Source organism: Chinchilla lanigera, unplaced genomic scaffold (genome assembly GCF_000276665.1).
Source record: "Chinchilla lanigera isolate Chin_1 unplaced genomic scaffold, ChiLan1.0 scaffold00106, whole genome shotgun sequence".
Taxonomy (NCBI): domain Eukaryota; kingdom Metazoa; phylum Chordata; class Mammalia; order Rodentia; family Chinchillidae; genus Chinchilla; species Chinchilla lanigera.
This window is the reverse complement of record NW_004955507.1, coordinates 6,514,961-6,531,505: the sequence shown is the minus strand read 5'-3', so window position 1 is coordinate 6,531,505 and position 16,545 is coordinate 6,514,961. Positions and strand designations below refer to the sequence as shown.

The window sequence follows — 16,545 nt, the reverse complement described above, 5'->3', positions numbered from 1 at the left end:
CTACCACTCTGTTTGTAACTCTGTAATGTCTGTACTGATCCTTTGCTATTTTGTAAAACGTTGTCGGTCTGTTAGTATTTTCCTCCTTTTATTTCTAAAATAAAAAAAAAAGCTTTTGCACAGCAAAGAAAATCACCAAAAGAGCAGAAAGACAACCCACAGAGTTGGAAAAATTTTTATCAGCTGTTCGTCCAACAAAGGACTAATATCTAGAACATATGAAGAACTGAAAAAAATCAGACCTTCCCAAATCTGAAGACAGAATCCTAAAATGAGCATCTGAGATTAATATACACTTCTTACATGAAGAAATCAAAAAGGCAAATAAATATATGAAAAATGTTCAATATCACTGGTCTTTTGAAAGGTGTAAATTAAAACAAAGCCGAGATTCCATCTCACTCCAGAAAGAACGGCTATCAAGAAATCAACCAATAACAAATGCTAGAGGGGTTATGGGGAAAAGGGAACCCTTCACTACTGTTGGTGGCAGTGTAGATTGGTCGGTGGGAGTGTAGACTGGTACAACCACTGTGGAAATCAATGTGGAGATTCCTAAAAAAACTAGGATTAGAGGTCCCATTTGACCCAGCCATCCCCCTTCTGGGTATTTTCGCAGAAGAAATGAAAACATCATACACAGTGATATATGTGCACCCATATTTATAGCAGCACAATTTGTCATAGCTAAATCTTAGAAACAACCCATCAAATGAGCAGTGGATAAAGAAGATATGATTTTTTTAAATACAGTAGAGGACTACTCAGTCATAAAGAAGGATAAACTTGAGACATTTATAGCTAAATGATACACCTTGAGACCTTACCCTTAAGTGAAATAAATCAGTCACACGTATGTAAATATTGCACTGTTTCTCTGGTGTGAGAAATAGAAAGTGTAAAGAAGACCAAAATGTATAAAAGATATTGTGAAATAGGAAGACAATGTTCAAATGGGAAGGGTACTAGCAAGGAGGGTGGGAGAGAGGATGGAATGGAAAAGAAAAACATAAGAAAAGAAGGAAAGTTGGAAACAAAGCTTTTGTAAATGGGAAGAGAGATTGAAGGGAGGAGAAGGAAATGGGAAAAAAAGAAATCAAGATATATCATGTACAGGCACAAATTCCCTATGAAGAGTGTGATTATTATGTATACCTAAATTGTGTCAATAAACTTAATTAAAAAAGAAAGTATGACACTTATACACAGTGGAACTCTGTCATAAAGAAAGATAAACTTGAGCTATTTGTAGGAAAATGGATGCACCTAGAGACCACAATGTGAAGTAAAATAAATCAGACACAGAAGCTTAAATATCGTATGGTTTCTCTTATATGAGAATCATGAAGAATTAATAAATTAAAGAACAAAATAAAAGATAAATAAAAGGAAACAGATTTTGCAAGTGAGAAAGGGAACAAGAAATGGAAGGAGAGGGGCAGGGAGGTGTTATCAAAACAGTTAAGATGTATTATGTACATGTTACAAATGCCCACAATGAACACATTCATTATGTATTACAAATATGTACCGATAAAGAGAAAGTAAGATATTACTTTTATTTTTATTTATTTTGTCTTTTTGAGAGAGGGTCTTGCTATGCAGTTCAGGCTAGTCTTGAACTCACTTTATAGCCCAGGCTGGCCTCAAACTCTCAACCATCCTCCTGCCTCAGCCTCCCTCATGCTGGGATTACAGGTGTGCACCACCACGCCTGGTTAAAATATTATTTTTAAAAAGTGAGGTTTTTCTGTTCTCTCATGCCACTCATCCTCGTAGAGGAAGTTAATGGAGATGGCTGCAACCCTAAGTCCACTTCCTGCTTGTTCTGAGGTGTGTGTGTGGTGGGATGTGCCCACCACTGCCAGAGGGAAATGCTGGGAATTAGTATTCCCATCTCTGTTCACTTGGCTGAACTCAGGTCTCATTTCTATTCATGCCTTGTCTCCGTCCATTAGCAAAGTCAGCACTCATAAGAGGATGTGGGATTTTTCTCTTACTGCCCTGCAGAAGGGGATGATACCCTCTGTATTGAGTGGCCATTTGTTTAGTGCTGATGTATGTTACTTCTGCTGCTTTATTTGGCTCTATAAATACTAGTATTTCTTGGGATTGTATGATTGTTGGCTCACTCAAAGTGTAACCCAGTGATTTTCCTGGGTTTCTCTTTCTCCTCATAGAGCTCCATTACTTATAGTTTGGACAATTATCCTGAAGTGACCACACTTGTAATTCTTAATTTTTTCATAAGGTGCCTTGAATTTTCCTTTTATTCTGGGCACGGCAAATTATGTAATTGTTTCTGGGCATGGTTTTTCTTTGACTGAGATTGTATTGTTTACACAATTGTATGTTCATTTTAGAATTATGGACAGCACACCATTCAGGTCAAGAAGAAGAAATCTGTAGAACAAGAAGGGTCAAGGATGCAGCACCAGTCCAAAGTTGAAGGCTTGGAGGCTCGTGGAGAATCATTCATACAAGTCGGTGTAGAAGACAGAAGACACTGGAGGCTGGTCCCACTCTAAGGATCAAGGCTGCTCTCTCACTCTTGTACCAACCTTCAGAGACTCAAAAAGCCTATAAGCCTATAAACTAAGCCTCAACCTATAAAGTAGCTCTTGAGTGGTGTAGGATTGGGACTTGCATGATGATGGTTGTGGGCAGGAAGAGACATGTGCAGGAAAAGTTTGAAAGGCTGTTTCCGGTTCTGTGGTAATGCCGTAAAGTGATTAGACTGTATTTCCCACAACCATCAGCATAGACCCTCAAGAACAAAAGTGGTGGTTGATTTTATAGGAAATGTGTTTTATGGAGGGAATTCTGGGACCAAATGATTTGAGACTGGTCCCTACATGTATAATAACGTGGAATGCTCCAAGTCTCTCTACTCCAAAGCCTTTCCCAACCTGACAAATTGCTCTGCACTAAATCACATCCCCAGAGCTGCTATTATTATTGTTTCCTTATTGACAAGGTCTCTATAAATTGCTGAAGATAGCCTTGAGTTTGTGATGTTCCTTCTTCAATCTCCTGAATAGCTGAGATTGCAGGTGTGGGCCACCAGACTTGAACAGAATTCTGTTCATTAAATCCTATTTAGATAAACCAGTAGATTTTGGTATGAATTATTTGCTTGAAAAGTTTTAGCCTATATAAAGGTATATGGTAATAAAATTCATGTCCATTTTGTTCACCTGCATTCCAGAACATGAAAAGTCATATCAGTAAATTATTTTAAAATTTTAACAGGGAGTCCATACGCTGCTTTTCTTCAGACCTATTGAGCATTTGCTCCAGACAAGAGTGGTGGTGCTCACTTGCAGTCATTGATTGTGGGAAGGCTGAGTCAGAGGATGACAATTTGAAGCCATCCTGGACAAATTAGCTGCAAAAAAAGGGGTATTGGCTTGGTGCTTGGTGCTAAGGTCCTGGGATCCATTCCTAATCCCCTCGAAATAATAACAAAAATTAAAAGATAAAAGAGTTGAGGATGGACCTGTACCGATAGACTAAGCAATTTCATCAGAATACTTACAACAATAAATGTGACCAGCAATCACAAAGGATGTACATCTTCCTCTGAGGCTGTGAACAACTGGGAAGCAGCTAAATGTGTAAGTCAGATCCCTGATCACCATGAACCAGGCCCTGGGTTCAATCCCCAGGAACAGAATGAAGAAAAAAAAAGAAAATACTTGTTGTCACTCATCAATTCATGGACCTTTGGGAGACTGTATAAATTAGATGGAAATATTGCTCTGGTATATATACTGGAATAAAACAGCAGGTCTTACAGAAATATTGTTTTGGTTACTTTCTCATTGCTAGGCCAAAACACATGACATATATAAGTTTAAGAAGGAGAGGTTAATTTCAGCTCACAGTTTGTAGAAGTTCTGGTTCACATTCAACTGGCTCTAAGGCAGGGATTAGTGGCAGAGGGACTTGACAGAGGAAAAACAGTCCATGGTATGGCAGGCAGGAAACAGCAGCCCCAGAGATGAACATTTTTAATAGCATGGATGTATTCACCAAGAATTTCCTTTGCATAACAGCATGGAGATGTGCCCAATTACAAAATCCATCCTACTCTGAATTCAGTGTTTTCCTGTATGCTTTTCTTTGGCAATCAAATTTTCATAGTAGTTTCCCAATAAATAAAACTTATAATTCATAGTAATTTTCCCAATAAATAAAGCTTATAATTTAATAAGTGAGTCATATCCCATCACATAGATGTTCCTGAGTTTATTTAAGCAACCTCATGTAATTGACTTACTCATTTATCTGCTTCCCAAGCGTTCACAGCCCAACAGGAAGATGTGCATGCTTTGTGATTGCTGGTCACATTTATTGTTCCAGGCATTTTGATGAATTTATTAAATCTCTCTGTTCACAGCATAATAACTTTGGAAAGGCCCAGGTCTGCAGACACATGTTATGTTTAGGCTGAGAAAGGCTGTCACCCTCCTTCACAGCCCTGAAATTGGTAGTCAAGGACGTTAGAGCTTTTTGGTGAGAAGTACCTGCTGGTGCTTCTCACAGCTGGGTCTATATCAGGCACCAGATGCCGGAAGCCCAGCTTGGCCTCACCACTTGCTGCTGGCACTGTCTGGGCTCAGGAGAGGGGGTGAGCGCCTGCTCAGTATGGCAGATGATGGCTCTGATGTGGGGGGAGGTGGTAAGTTTGTCTGGGCTAGAGTCAGAACAGCATCACTGCCGCGTTGAGTCCACCTTCTATGTAGAGGCAGAGCATACACTTCTGCTGTGAGATTGTCAGACTGCCAAGTTACAGCTCTAAGGCACGGGAGGCATGGCACTATTCCCTCTGATGCTGTGGTCCCTGCTCCTGGCCTGCTGGACCCTCACTCCAGGTGAGTGTGTGCCGCTGCCTTCAGGGTCATGGTGATCAGGGACACAACAGATGTGAGGCATGGCTTTGTGTGTGTGGGGAGGCAGTGAGCTATTATAAAAGTGTTCACAGCTGAATCTAATTTCTTTGTGCATGGTTTTGTTTTCTTTTTTATTAAGGTAGAAGTTTTGATGTCAAATGTAAAATGTTATTGGTAGGGACAATCTAGAAAAAGTTGGGACTTGGCATTTAAAAGGAGGGCAAGCTTTCTAACCCTGTATCATTATAACAAATCAGAATCTTCTCTGTACTTCTTCTGTTCTTGTCCCTTAAGGCTCTGCTGGGGAGGACTCCCTGAGTCTCCTCAAGGGAGATACTCACTGTGAAGGCGTGCTGCATGTTGAGCATCGTGGGCAGCAGGGCCTGGTGTGTGGGGACCGCTGGGGCATGCAAGAGGCCTTGGTGGTCTGCAGACATCTCAAGTGCAGAAGGGCACTATACACACCTCAGCATGTTTTGATGCCCCAAGACATGAAGCCACCCTGGCTTTATGGTGCCCAGTGCCAGGGTGAGGAGGGCTCTCTCTGGAAGTGCTCTCTGGGTGACTGGGGGCCCATTACTGCCTGCAACTGCCAGTGTGTTGTAGTTGTCATGTGCTCAGGTAGGTTGGACTGTGTTGCTTGAATCTCCCACTTCCTAGGACCCCCTTCTGTTCAAGAGGTCTTGAAGCAAAGTCTGTGGGATGAGGGATGGTTTGGGTCAGATGTGACTGCCTCCTTTTCCATGGGATCCTTGGGCTTCTGGGGTTGCCTCTTGCTGCAGAAATGAGCTGTCAACTTTTCTTTTCTGTGCTGGATCTTGGTTCACAGTCTCCTGGAGCCCCTTTGCACTGATGTTTAATGATTCCTTAGTTTCTAAGTCAGTTGCAAAAATGTACTTCCTTTTGTTGTCCTGAGGTTCATCACTTTGAGATGCCTCCACCCAGGTTCCCCAAAAGATATTTTCTGTGCTGCGTACACTTTGACCATGATACACACTCCTGAGTGGAGGGGCTCCATCACCTCAGTTGTCCTGAGGGAACAGCAACCTTTTTGGAAGCAATGTAGGACCCCCAAAATGCTCTACTTTTAGGACAATTGCAGTCCATGCTCATCTCTTGCATGTGTGCTTCATGCAGAGGCTGACTGGACCCTCTCTGTCTTCCGTGCAATCAGGTGGCTTTTTGGGACATATTAGGCTGGGTGGAGGAGTCAGCCCCTGTGCTGGGACCCCTGAATTAGTGCACCCAGGGAAGACTACTTTGAGGTGTGACTTGCAAAAGAAGGAAGCAGACGTCATTTGCAGAGATCTGCAGTGTGGCAACGCTTTGCAGTGGTCCAGAGCCCACCCTCAAGGGCGCCTTCATGGCCAGGAGCAGAGATTCCTGACCTGTCAAGGAACAGAGCCCAGCCTTTTCCAATGCAAGGCCAACTTGAACTTTCTAGAATCATGTGACCTTCCAGTCTACACTGACGTGGTATGCACAGGTAAAGTCACCCCACCCAGAGTACTGGATCCTTTTTTGTGTATGTACAAATCAAGATATCTGCTCATAGCACACAGGCATTGTTAAGGGAAAGTTCTTTCTGTGGTGGCTGGCATGACTGTGCATTGCCCTCAGCAGTGGTGTAGGAGGTCCTGGAGCTCTCTCCTCTGAGGATGCTCCTGTGGCTCTGGCTGCTCTCCTTGGGGTTCCTGTCTAGCCTGTACCTAGGTGGTGAGGACCTAATTTGATGGTACTATCTACCTGTGTCTGTGGGGTGCCTGGGGCCTGAGTCTCTCCAGAAGTGAATGTTCTTCCTGGCAATCACTTTTGGAAGCCAAGGCAAGGGCTATGCAAGAACCAGTGTCAGGTTCTTGTTTTATAGATTCTAGGTCTTTCCTCTGGGTTCTGGCACTGTGAGGGCTAGGCCAGGCCAGGTGGTCCTGGGTCCTTCTTTTTATTCCTGCATCTGGGATTGGGTGCTGGGTTGTAAGATCTCTCAATCCCCATGTCCTATGAAAAATCTGTCCTGCTTTGGATACTCTTTTTCAGTTTCTTTTCTCAGGACACGTGGAGGCCCGGCTGGCTGGCAGTGAGGACCCCTGTGCTGGACGCTTGGAGGTCCGGCGGGGCCTGACCTGGGGCACAGTCTGCAGTGCTGACCTGGACCTGCCCACGGCCCACGTGGTGTGCCGGGAGCTGCAGTGTGGAATGGCCATATCCACCCTTGGGAATGCCCACTTCGGCCAAGGCTTGGGGCCTGTGTGGATGGAGGCCTTCCGTTGTGTGGGCAATGAGTCTCTGCTGTTCCACTGCCCGCGGGAGCCTGGGAGTCAGTGCACGCACCAGCAGGATGCCGGGCTCAGGTGCTCGGGAGAAAGTGAGTCAGGCCATGGGGTCCAGTGGGGTCTGGGCTGTGGTGTTGGTCAGGGGCAGGGGACTCTGAGGATGCTCTGCTGGGATGATTTTGGACAGTGGGCAGGGACAAAGCTCAGTTTGGCTTTCCTTCCCATTTCCTTCTGATTTGTATATGTTTTTTCTATCTTCTGAGAATGGTATATTCACTGTCCTTCATCCACATCAGATATTAGTGCTTGCTCTTTTGTTCCAGTGTTGTGACTTTTTTAATGTATTATATATAGCAGGCCCTTATTAACATGTGAATAGAAAATGTTCTCAGCCATTTGGTGTTTGTTTTTAATATTTGAAAATGTCCTTTAATACATGTATGATTTTAGATTCTTTTGGTACCAGGAATTGAACTCAGGACCTCACGCTTGCCAGAGAGGCACTGTGCCACTGAGCTATCTCCCCAGCTGGATTTAATTTTGATTAAGCACAACAACAAATTTTTTCTTTTGCTCATTTCTCTCTTGGTGTCATATCTATAAATGTAATTGTCAGTTCCACAGGAATGAAGATTCATTGCTGTGCTTTGTGCTAAGACTTTTGTCCCTTGTGCTTGTATCTGCGGCTTTGATCCATTTTGAGTTAATTTTGTATATGATATAAGGAAAGTGATAGCTTCAACCTTTCTATGTGTATATCTGGTTTCACAAGTACCATTTGTTGAAGAAATTGTTTCTTCCTCAATAAATGTTGTGACATTTTAAAAAATTACAGTAAATTACCCATATTAATTGTACAGATGAGTTGGGTTCACTGTGATATTTCTATAGATACGTATACAGGGCACTGATCATGTCTAACCTCCCTACTTCTATCATTTCTCCTCTCCACTCGTTGTCCGTTCCCCGACTCCCCCTCCAATCCCCTGTTAGTTCTCTTTTACGTTCGGGTCATGACTTTGTGTTTTGGTTTTCAGCTTTCACATGAAAAAGAATACCCACGTTACTTTCGTATGTCTGTCTGTTTTACTTAACATGATATCCTCTAGTTCTATCCATTTTCATGTAAATGTGAGGAATTCAATCTTCTTGATGATATAAATGTATAGCAGAGTCCTGCAAAGTGTATATAGACTTCAGGAACAGACAAACCTTATAAACATTTTAATATTAAGTTTATTGAGACATCATGAGATTAGTACAAGTTAACTTTGGCCCATGCAATTACAAGAGGTTCTCCCAGTAGTGCTCATTAGCTTCTTGATATAAATTAGTGAACTGCTGCTTGAGTAACCTTGGTCATTGTGATTGCCGCACATACATTTTCAATTTCTTCTCTAAGGGCTGGCAGCATAGTGGGTTTTCTGCTATACAAGACATCCTCTAGGGTCTCACATATGAGGGTAATACTATCTGTTGAAAGAACATATTATTTTTCTTTTCCTGAATTGTGTACCTTTTCTTTTTGGTGGATTCTAGATAATGTTTTCCACATCTATTTTATCCACTGATGGTCCTCAGGCTAATTTCATATCTTGGTTATTGTGAATAGTCACCTTACACTTTTTCAAGAACAGCTTGATGGTTAATGTATCTGTTTGATGGTTAATGTGTCTGTTTATTTCTGGACTGTATAGTAAATGATTATTAAAAGTAAGTCATTAACCTCTTCACTTCCCTCCATGTTGCTGGAAAGGACAGAACTTCAATTCTTTCTAGTGGCAGGATTATATTACATTGTCTATATACACCACATTGTTTTCTGTTTTATACACCATATTTTTTTTAACCATACCTCTAATCAATGGACACCTAGAATGACTGAAAATCTTGGTTACTGTGAATAGTGCTGACATGAACATATGAATACAGATGTTTCTCCCACATGTTTGAGTTCTTTTGGGTATACACCCTGTAGTGGCATTTTTGGGTCATATGGTAGTTCTGTTTCTAGTTTTTTTGAGGATCCTGAATCTCATTATCCATAGTGGCTATACTAATTTATTTTCCCATCCACACAACATGAAAATTTTCCTTTTTTTTACATTCTTGCCAGCATTCTTTATTTGTTGTCTTTTTGTTTGTGGTCATTCATATCATGGTGAGAGATGATATCTCATCATGTTTTGCTTTGACTTCTGCAATGACAAATGAAGTTGAACATTTTTCCAAATACCTATGAGTCATATACGTGTCTTTTTTGGGGAAATGTCTATATGGTAATTTACTGCATTGAACTGTTGCCCCAAACTTGAGTTGGTTTATTGCTGCTGAGTTGAGTTCTTTGTATATTATAGGTATTTACCCATTGCTGGATGAATAGTTTGTAAATATTTTGACCCATTCTTTCATATATCTCTTCACTGTGCCTATTCTTTGCTTTGGTGTGTATGTCTAGCCATCTTTGCATTCCTAAGATAAATCCCACTTATTCCTGGTGTAAAATCTTTTTTTTTATGTACTATTAGATTTAGTTTTCTAGTATCTTCTTGAAATTTTTTTTGCATATATGCTCATCAGAGATATTGGTCTGTACTGTCTTACTTTTTGTGTCCTTGTCTAGATTTGGTATCAGGAAAATGTTCATTTTGTAGAATGAGTGTGAAACTGTTGTCATTACATTTGACTATTTTGAGAAGAATTGTGTCTTGTTGTTATGTAAAGATTTGGTAAAATTTAGAAGTGAAGCCCTTTAGTCTTGGGCTTTCTTATGTTGGGTGACTTTTATTACTGATTCAACCTCATTAGTTATTATTTATAAGTTTAATATTGTAAATTATATGTTTCCATAAATCTATCCATTCCTTTCTGATTTTTGCAATTTGTTGTCATGGTTCATCATAGTCCCTAATGATCCCATGTGTTTCTAGTGTGTCAACTGTAGTATCTCTGTTGTCACATTTGATTTTATTTATTTGGGTTCTCTTTCTCTTTTTCTCAGCTAGTGTAGCTCAAGGTGTTTATGAATTTTGATTATCTTCTCCAAAATCCAAATCTTTGCTTCATGTATTCTTTGTAATGGCTTAAAGCCTGTTTGTTAGTTGTTTGGTTCATCTTTATTTCTTTTCTTCAACCAATTTGGGGTTTTGTTTGTTCTTACATTTCTTGTACCATGAAGTAAGTTGGAGATGTTAGTTGAAATAAATTTCTCTATTATGCATTTATTTATTGTTATACTAATGGTTGGACCCAAGTGTTTGTGGATGCTAGGCAAGGGATCCACTGCTGAGCTACATCCCTACCCTTTGTTATTATTATTGTTGGTGTTGTTCTTCCTATTAGTATTATTAGTATTAAGTTTTTGACAAGGTCACACTATGTTGCTCAGGCTGGTCTTAGTCTTGGGGTCCTCCTAATTCAGTTGCCTGAAGAGCTGACATTCCAAACATGTGACACTAGGTGTGGCTGTTTTTGTTTTTTGATGTATGTGCACACTTTTCCTCTAAGAACTGCTTTTGAGATGTTCTGTATGTTTGATTCCTTGTTTTTCTCTTTTTTTCTTCAGTATTTCTGGTGGTTCTGCTGTGTATCAAACTCTAGATCTTGCAAATGGTATATCCATCCCCTACTAATGAGTTATAAAACACGGCCTGCTCTAAGTTTACATATGTTGTACTGTTATTTTCATGTGTTTCAAGAAAATTTTAGAATTCCCTTTTAATTTCTTCATTCACCCATTGGCCATTCCATGCTATATCTTATTTAAAATGTCTCTGTACCTGCAGAGTTTCTACAGTTCCATGTTGCTGATTATTAGTTTTTTCCATTGTGACCAGGGCAGACACATGCCAAGATTTTCATTATTTGTAGTTTGTTCAAATTTTGTTTGTAGTTTAACGTATCATCTATTCTCAAATATGTTCCAAGTTCAATGAAAGGAATGTGTCATCTGAAATTGTTGAATGGACTGTCTTGTATATGTGTTAGTTCTCTTGGTCTAACTTATAGTTTGACTCCAGAGGTTCTTTGTTGATCTTTTGTCTGAATAATTATGCACACTGATGAAAGTGCAGCACTGCTATCTCCCAGTATTGTTGTGCTGAACCCTATGTCTCCCCTTGCATCAGTATGTTTGTTTTATGCAATTGTGTTCTCTGATATAGTCTCCTATAAACTTACAAACATTATATGTTCTTTTTGAATTGTCTTAATGTGTCTGAGGGAGAAAACAACATAGCATAATGTAGCCCTCATTATGCCAGCTAAAAAATGATTCCTCTCTTTGAATTTTAGAAACGTTAAGAAGGATGTTAGTTTTTTCTTAGTTGCTTGCTAAAATTCATTAGCAAAATTCTGTGGCCCTTCCCTTTCTTTTTTTGAGAGGGTTTTGATTCCAGATTTAATGTATGAACTTGTTACAAGTCTATTATGTTTTTTGTTTCCTATTAGGTAAGTTTAGTCCAAAATATGCTCCTATCTTTTAAGGCCAATAGTAATGTCCCCACTTTAATTTCTTATTCTAGAATATGAACCTTCTCTTTCATTTTCTTGGCCAGTGTATCTAATATGTTACTAGTGTTACGGATCTTAAAAAAAACCCCAATTTTCTTCCATTCATTTTATGATTTTTCTATTCTTTATATTATCTCTTCAATAATCTCTATATTTTCTTGCTTCTACTCACTTGATTTAATGTGCTCTTTTGATTCTAATTCCTCATTATGTAAAGATTAAAGAAGTTTATTAACTTGAGGCTATCCTTTTTACATGGAGGTGTTTCAAAAGAGCTAAGATAATCATACTACTAATTTCTATGAGATGATGGAAAGGAACAGTTAGTGCTTATATTGTTCAATCAATTTTGCATGCCTATACCTGGTAATCTGAGCAACTACTTTGAAGATACCAATAGGCAATATAATAACAATTGTTAATTGCCTATCATCTTGTTTTGAAATCTTTGTTTTTTTGTCTCTTTAAAATGAAAAATAAATGTAGGTGTTTGCAGCCACAAATCTTCATCTGAGCCCTACATAACTTCAAATTTCGCTTGTTGCGTTTTGTTTTCAGATATTTTGTCATTTCCTCTTGACCTGTTATTTGACTCAGTTGTTCTAGAAGATGAGTTTTTGAATCCTACATATTTGTGCACTTTTTCAGCTTTCCTTTTATTGCTGATTTCTAGTTTCACACATTGTGGTCAGAAAATAGATTTTACATGTTTTGCATGTTTAAAGTTTACTCATCTGTTATGACATAGTCTATCCTAGAGAATGGTCTTTGTATTGGGAAGAATCCACATGATGCTACTGGGTATTTTACTGTGCCTACTAGATCTTTTTGGTGGACAGTGTTGCTGTAGTCCTCAGTCCTGGCTGATATTCTGTCTGAATATTCTATCTATTGCTGCAAGTGAGCATTGAAGTCTCTAACTGTTATTATGGAATTGTGAGTTTCTGTTATCAATGTTGACAATTTTTGGCTCATATATTTCAAAACTGCTGTATATGTGCTTAAGTAGTTATGTATTCTTGGTGAATTGACTCTTCAATCAAGGTATGATGGTCTGTTTTCAAGCAGAGTTGTTTATTTACATCTTATTATGTCTGAAGTTAGTATCACCTTTCTTGTGTTTTGGTTACTATTTGTATTACTCCATTTTCCTGTCCAGTCACTTTCAACCCCTTTATGTCTTACAGTCTAAAGTAGGTCTGTGTAGAGAGCATAAAATTGGATCATTTTGTAAAATACCAATGTTGAAACTCCTTGACTTTTGATTAAAGATTTAACCCACAATAGTGACAGTAATTTTACACTAAGAATTACTTCTCCCTTTTTGTTGTTTTCTCCATGTTATTTCTTCCTTGATTGCATTTTATATGTAGTCCATTTGTTTGATGTACCATTTCATTCTTTTATTTCTGTTCTATATATTTTGAAGTTATAATTGACATATTAAAAGTTGTACATATTTTTGTGATAATGTCAAATTTGGTATATATACCAGTTTTCAAATCTGGGTAAACATATCTATACCCTCCAGAATGTATCATTTTTGTGTGGTGAAAGTCAAACTCTTTCCTATATATTGTTTGAAAGTATATAGTACAGTTCTGTACAGCAGAATACCACATTTATTTTTTCTTCTACAGTGTAATTTATACCCACTAACCAGGTTTTTCATCATTCTTCCCTCCTCTCTACTCTCTCATGACCATTATTTTGCAGTCAATTTTCTTTTTTCTATTTGCAACTTAGGCTTTATTTTTTCTCTCAAGTTTCCAATGGCTTCACTTGAACCATGCACACAGCATGAAGGAGAAAGCTTGCCACTTCAAAGGGGATACCAGCAGTCCCAGAGCCGTCTTTGTCTTTAGTCGCAGAGGTTTTGTGGGTCATTGAAGAGGTGAGATTGTAAAACCTAGCCTGTCACAAGAGTCTCCCATGTTAGCTGTGGCTTCCAGAGCAAGAATGAAAACGACGTAGAGCCACCAGGGCCAAGCTCCCAGCCTGGATGGAGTGGAGGAAAGACATCCTATGCCCTGACGTTGCTCTCAATTTTTCTGAGATAATTTTTTCAAATTCCACATGTGAGGTGAGATTGAAATACACGGTGAATATTTTAATTTTTAAAATTTATTACAGTAAATGACATATTGCTGTTAATCCCCTTCAAAATTCTCTCTCTCATGATGAATGGCCCTTCCATCCTGTCATTTTGCCACTTTCAGGCTCCTGTGACTAGTACTGCAATAAACATGGACTGGATATATTTGAAATTATTCTGTTAAGGTTACTTTGGGGAAGTCAATTAATATCTTAAATTTATAACATTGTATTGATATTAGCTTAAATTTAAAATCTAATGTGAAGATAACATTATGCAGTAATTATTTTTAATATCCTATGATACTGTTTTGAAATTCTGTATTATTGTTACTTTTTTGTTTTTTTCACTTTAAAATTAAAAAAATGAAAATTATGCCATAATTGCAGTCCCATATACTGTTGTCTCTACCTTTATGCTGCTTTCTCAAATCATACCTTTATATATTATGTGAATTTTTAATATAGACTGTCGCCCTTGTCTTTTGAAACATATGGGAGAATAGGAGTCATATGTCAAACACATTAATACTGATTTTGATATTTTCTTATGTAGTTACTTATGCCAGTATTGTTTGTTTTTTCCTCTGACTTCTAGATACTTCCTACAGTCCTATTCTTTCCACAGCAAAGACTTCCTACAGTATTTCTTCTAGGGCAGGTCCACTAAAAATGAATTCCCTTCAGGCCTTACTTTATGATTTTGGTGAGAAGTTGGCTGTTAATCTCATTGTAAATGTCTAGTGTGTGACAGTCTTCTCTTTGTTGCTTTGAAGAATCTGTTTGTGCACTAACAGTTTGTACATAATGTAGTTTTGTCTTTTTAAAGCTTATTTGTATTAATGTTACGAAGTTTTTTTCAATTCAACATTACTTAATACTTTTGCTTATTATTGTCTAAATGGACAAAAGAACAATTGCATGTTTAAGTGTACAACTTGGTGTTTGCTGTGTGTATTACATTGTAGAACAACTAAGTCAAACTAATTAACATATTTATTACTTACTTTTACCTTGTAATAAGAAACTATTTGTGCTGAGATGCTACTTTTTTGGCAATCTTTAATCGGTAGCACACTGTTACCTATTATGCTACACAGTGGCACTATTAATTTATTTCTCTTAGTCACAGTTTTGTACCATTTGAAAACATCTCTCTAATGTCTATTTGTTCCCTAACCGCATCCCCCAACTCCTTGAGAGCACCATTCTACTCTGCTCTAGAGTTTGAGATGCCTTATGTCAGTGAGATCATGTGATGACTACCTGCTATGCCAGGCAGCATAATAAAACAGAGTGTCTTCCCGGTTCATCCATGTCCTTAAGAATAACAGGATTTCCTTATTTTGTGTTACTAATTGGTATTGCACTGTGTATATAGGCCACATTGTTTTCATTCATTCATCATGGATTGACACTGAGGGTTTTCATATCTTTTGTGAATTGTGAATTCACATTGTGAAAAATGCTGGAGCGGACATGGGGGTGTAGATATTTCTAAAACATACTGATGTCATTTCTTCTGGATATATACCAAGTGGCTATAATGCATTTCAATGTAAATCTCTTGGGGTATCACATGGATAGAATTTGTTGAGCTTGATTGTGTAGAGTCAGGCATTTAATCAAATTTGGGAAGTTTTGTCGAGTTCTTTAAAGATTGTCCCTATCCAGTTTTTCTCTTTTTGCAGGACTTCTCTGGTGGATATGTTGGTAAGGCTGTTGATATCCCACAATTAATTTAGGCATTATTCATTTTGAATCATCTCAATTGTTCTGTCTTCACATTCATTGGTTTTTCCTTCTGTCTAATGACATTGAACCCCTCTATCATTCTTTTGAACCCCTGTAGTAATTATTTTTATTTTAGATGTTATACATTTCGACAGAAATTCTTTTTCTCTCCCTTTGACAATTGTCTGCTTATTGAAATTTTATTTGGTGAGATATTGCTATGTAGATATTTTCTGAACCTATGCTCATGGTTAGCTGTAGCACTTATAGCAGAATTAAGACAAGTGTTTTAATGTTTTGCCAAAAAAGCCCAGTGCCTGGAATTCCTTAGGGACTGCTTCAGTTATGCTATGCTTTAGCATGTTTTACCTGCTTTGTCAATTTGAGTTAGCCTGGATAATTTGAACATTGTGCTGTAGGAACTCTGGAAATCAGGTTATCCCTCCACCTCAAGGCTTCCTCTTATGTTTTGGTGGCTTGAACAAGCAACTTATCTAAACTCTTTTATAGAGATTCTTCTTTCTTTTGTGGCATTTGAGGTCTCTGTTCAGAAGCATAATTATCAGTGAGTGACTTGATTTCCTTTAAATGCCAGAGAAAATGTGATCTCCTAGTCTTTTTAGATTAATTCTGGGCTGTGACCACCGACTATTAGCCATGCCATTTAAACTCTGGCTGGTCTCACTTCGCGTGTGGCCAGTAGTAGGATCTCACCAGAGTTTTCCTGCATCCAGTGTTCTGACAAAGTGGAGTTTGACAGTTCCCACAGCTTAATCACTGCTTTAGTATAGGCATGGATATTGTAATTCCCTAGCCTAATTTTCAGCAGTAGCATGTTGCAAAGCTGTTCTCCTGCTTTCAGTTTGTGTCTGTGGAATCTGGGTGTGCACTACATATAAGAATTCTCACAACATCAGTGTCTCTGTGTTGGGTGTCTGGGGCCTCACTGACTCTGCTTCTCCCCCAGAGTTCCGGCTGGTCAATGGCAGCAGCCCCTGTGAGGGCCGTGTGGAGCTCCAGGTGCAGGGGACCTGGGCACC

General features: G+C 38.8%; 1 protein-coding gene across 1 annotated transcript in view; it reads left to right on the top strand.

Moving 5' to 3' along the window:
• The first annotated feature begins 4,692 nt into the window (after positions 1 to 4,692).
• Positions 4,693 to 16,545, top strand: part of LOC102008016 (scavenger receptor cysteine-rich type 1 protein M130-like) — a 17,978-nt gene continuing 6,125 nt past the window's right edge. The window contains exons 1-5 of the mRNA XM_013506149.1: positions 4,693 to 4,877; positions 5,190 to 5,516; positions 6,070 to 6,381; positions 6,943 to 7,257; positions 16,473 to 16,540. Coding sequence (XP_013361603.1) covers positions 4,817 to 4,877; positions 5,190 to 5,516; positions 6,070 to 6,381; positions 6,943 to 7,257; positions 16,473 to 16,540 — 1,083 coding nt within the window. The 5' untranslated portion in view covers positions 4,693 to 4,816. The remainder of the gene's footprint in view (positions 4,878 to 5,189; positions 5,517 to 6,069; positions 6,382 to 6,942; positions 7,258 to 16,472; positions 16,541 to 16,545) is intronic.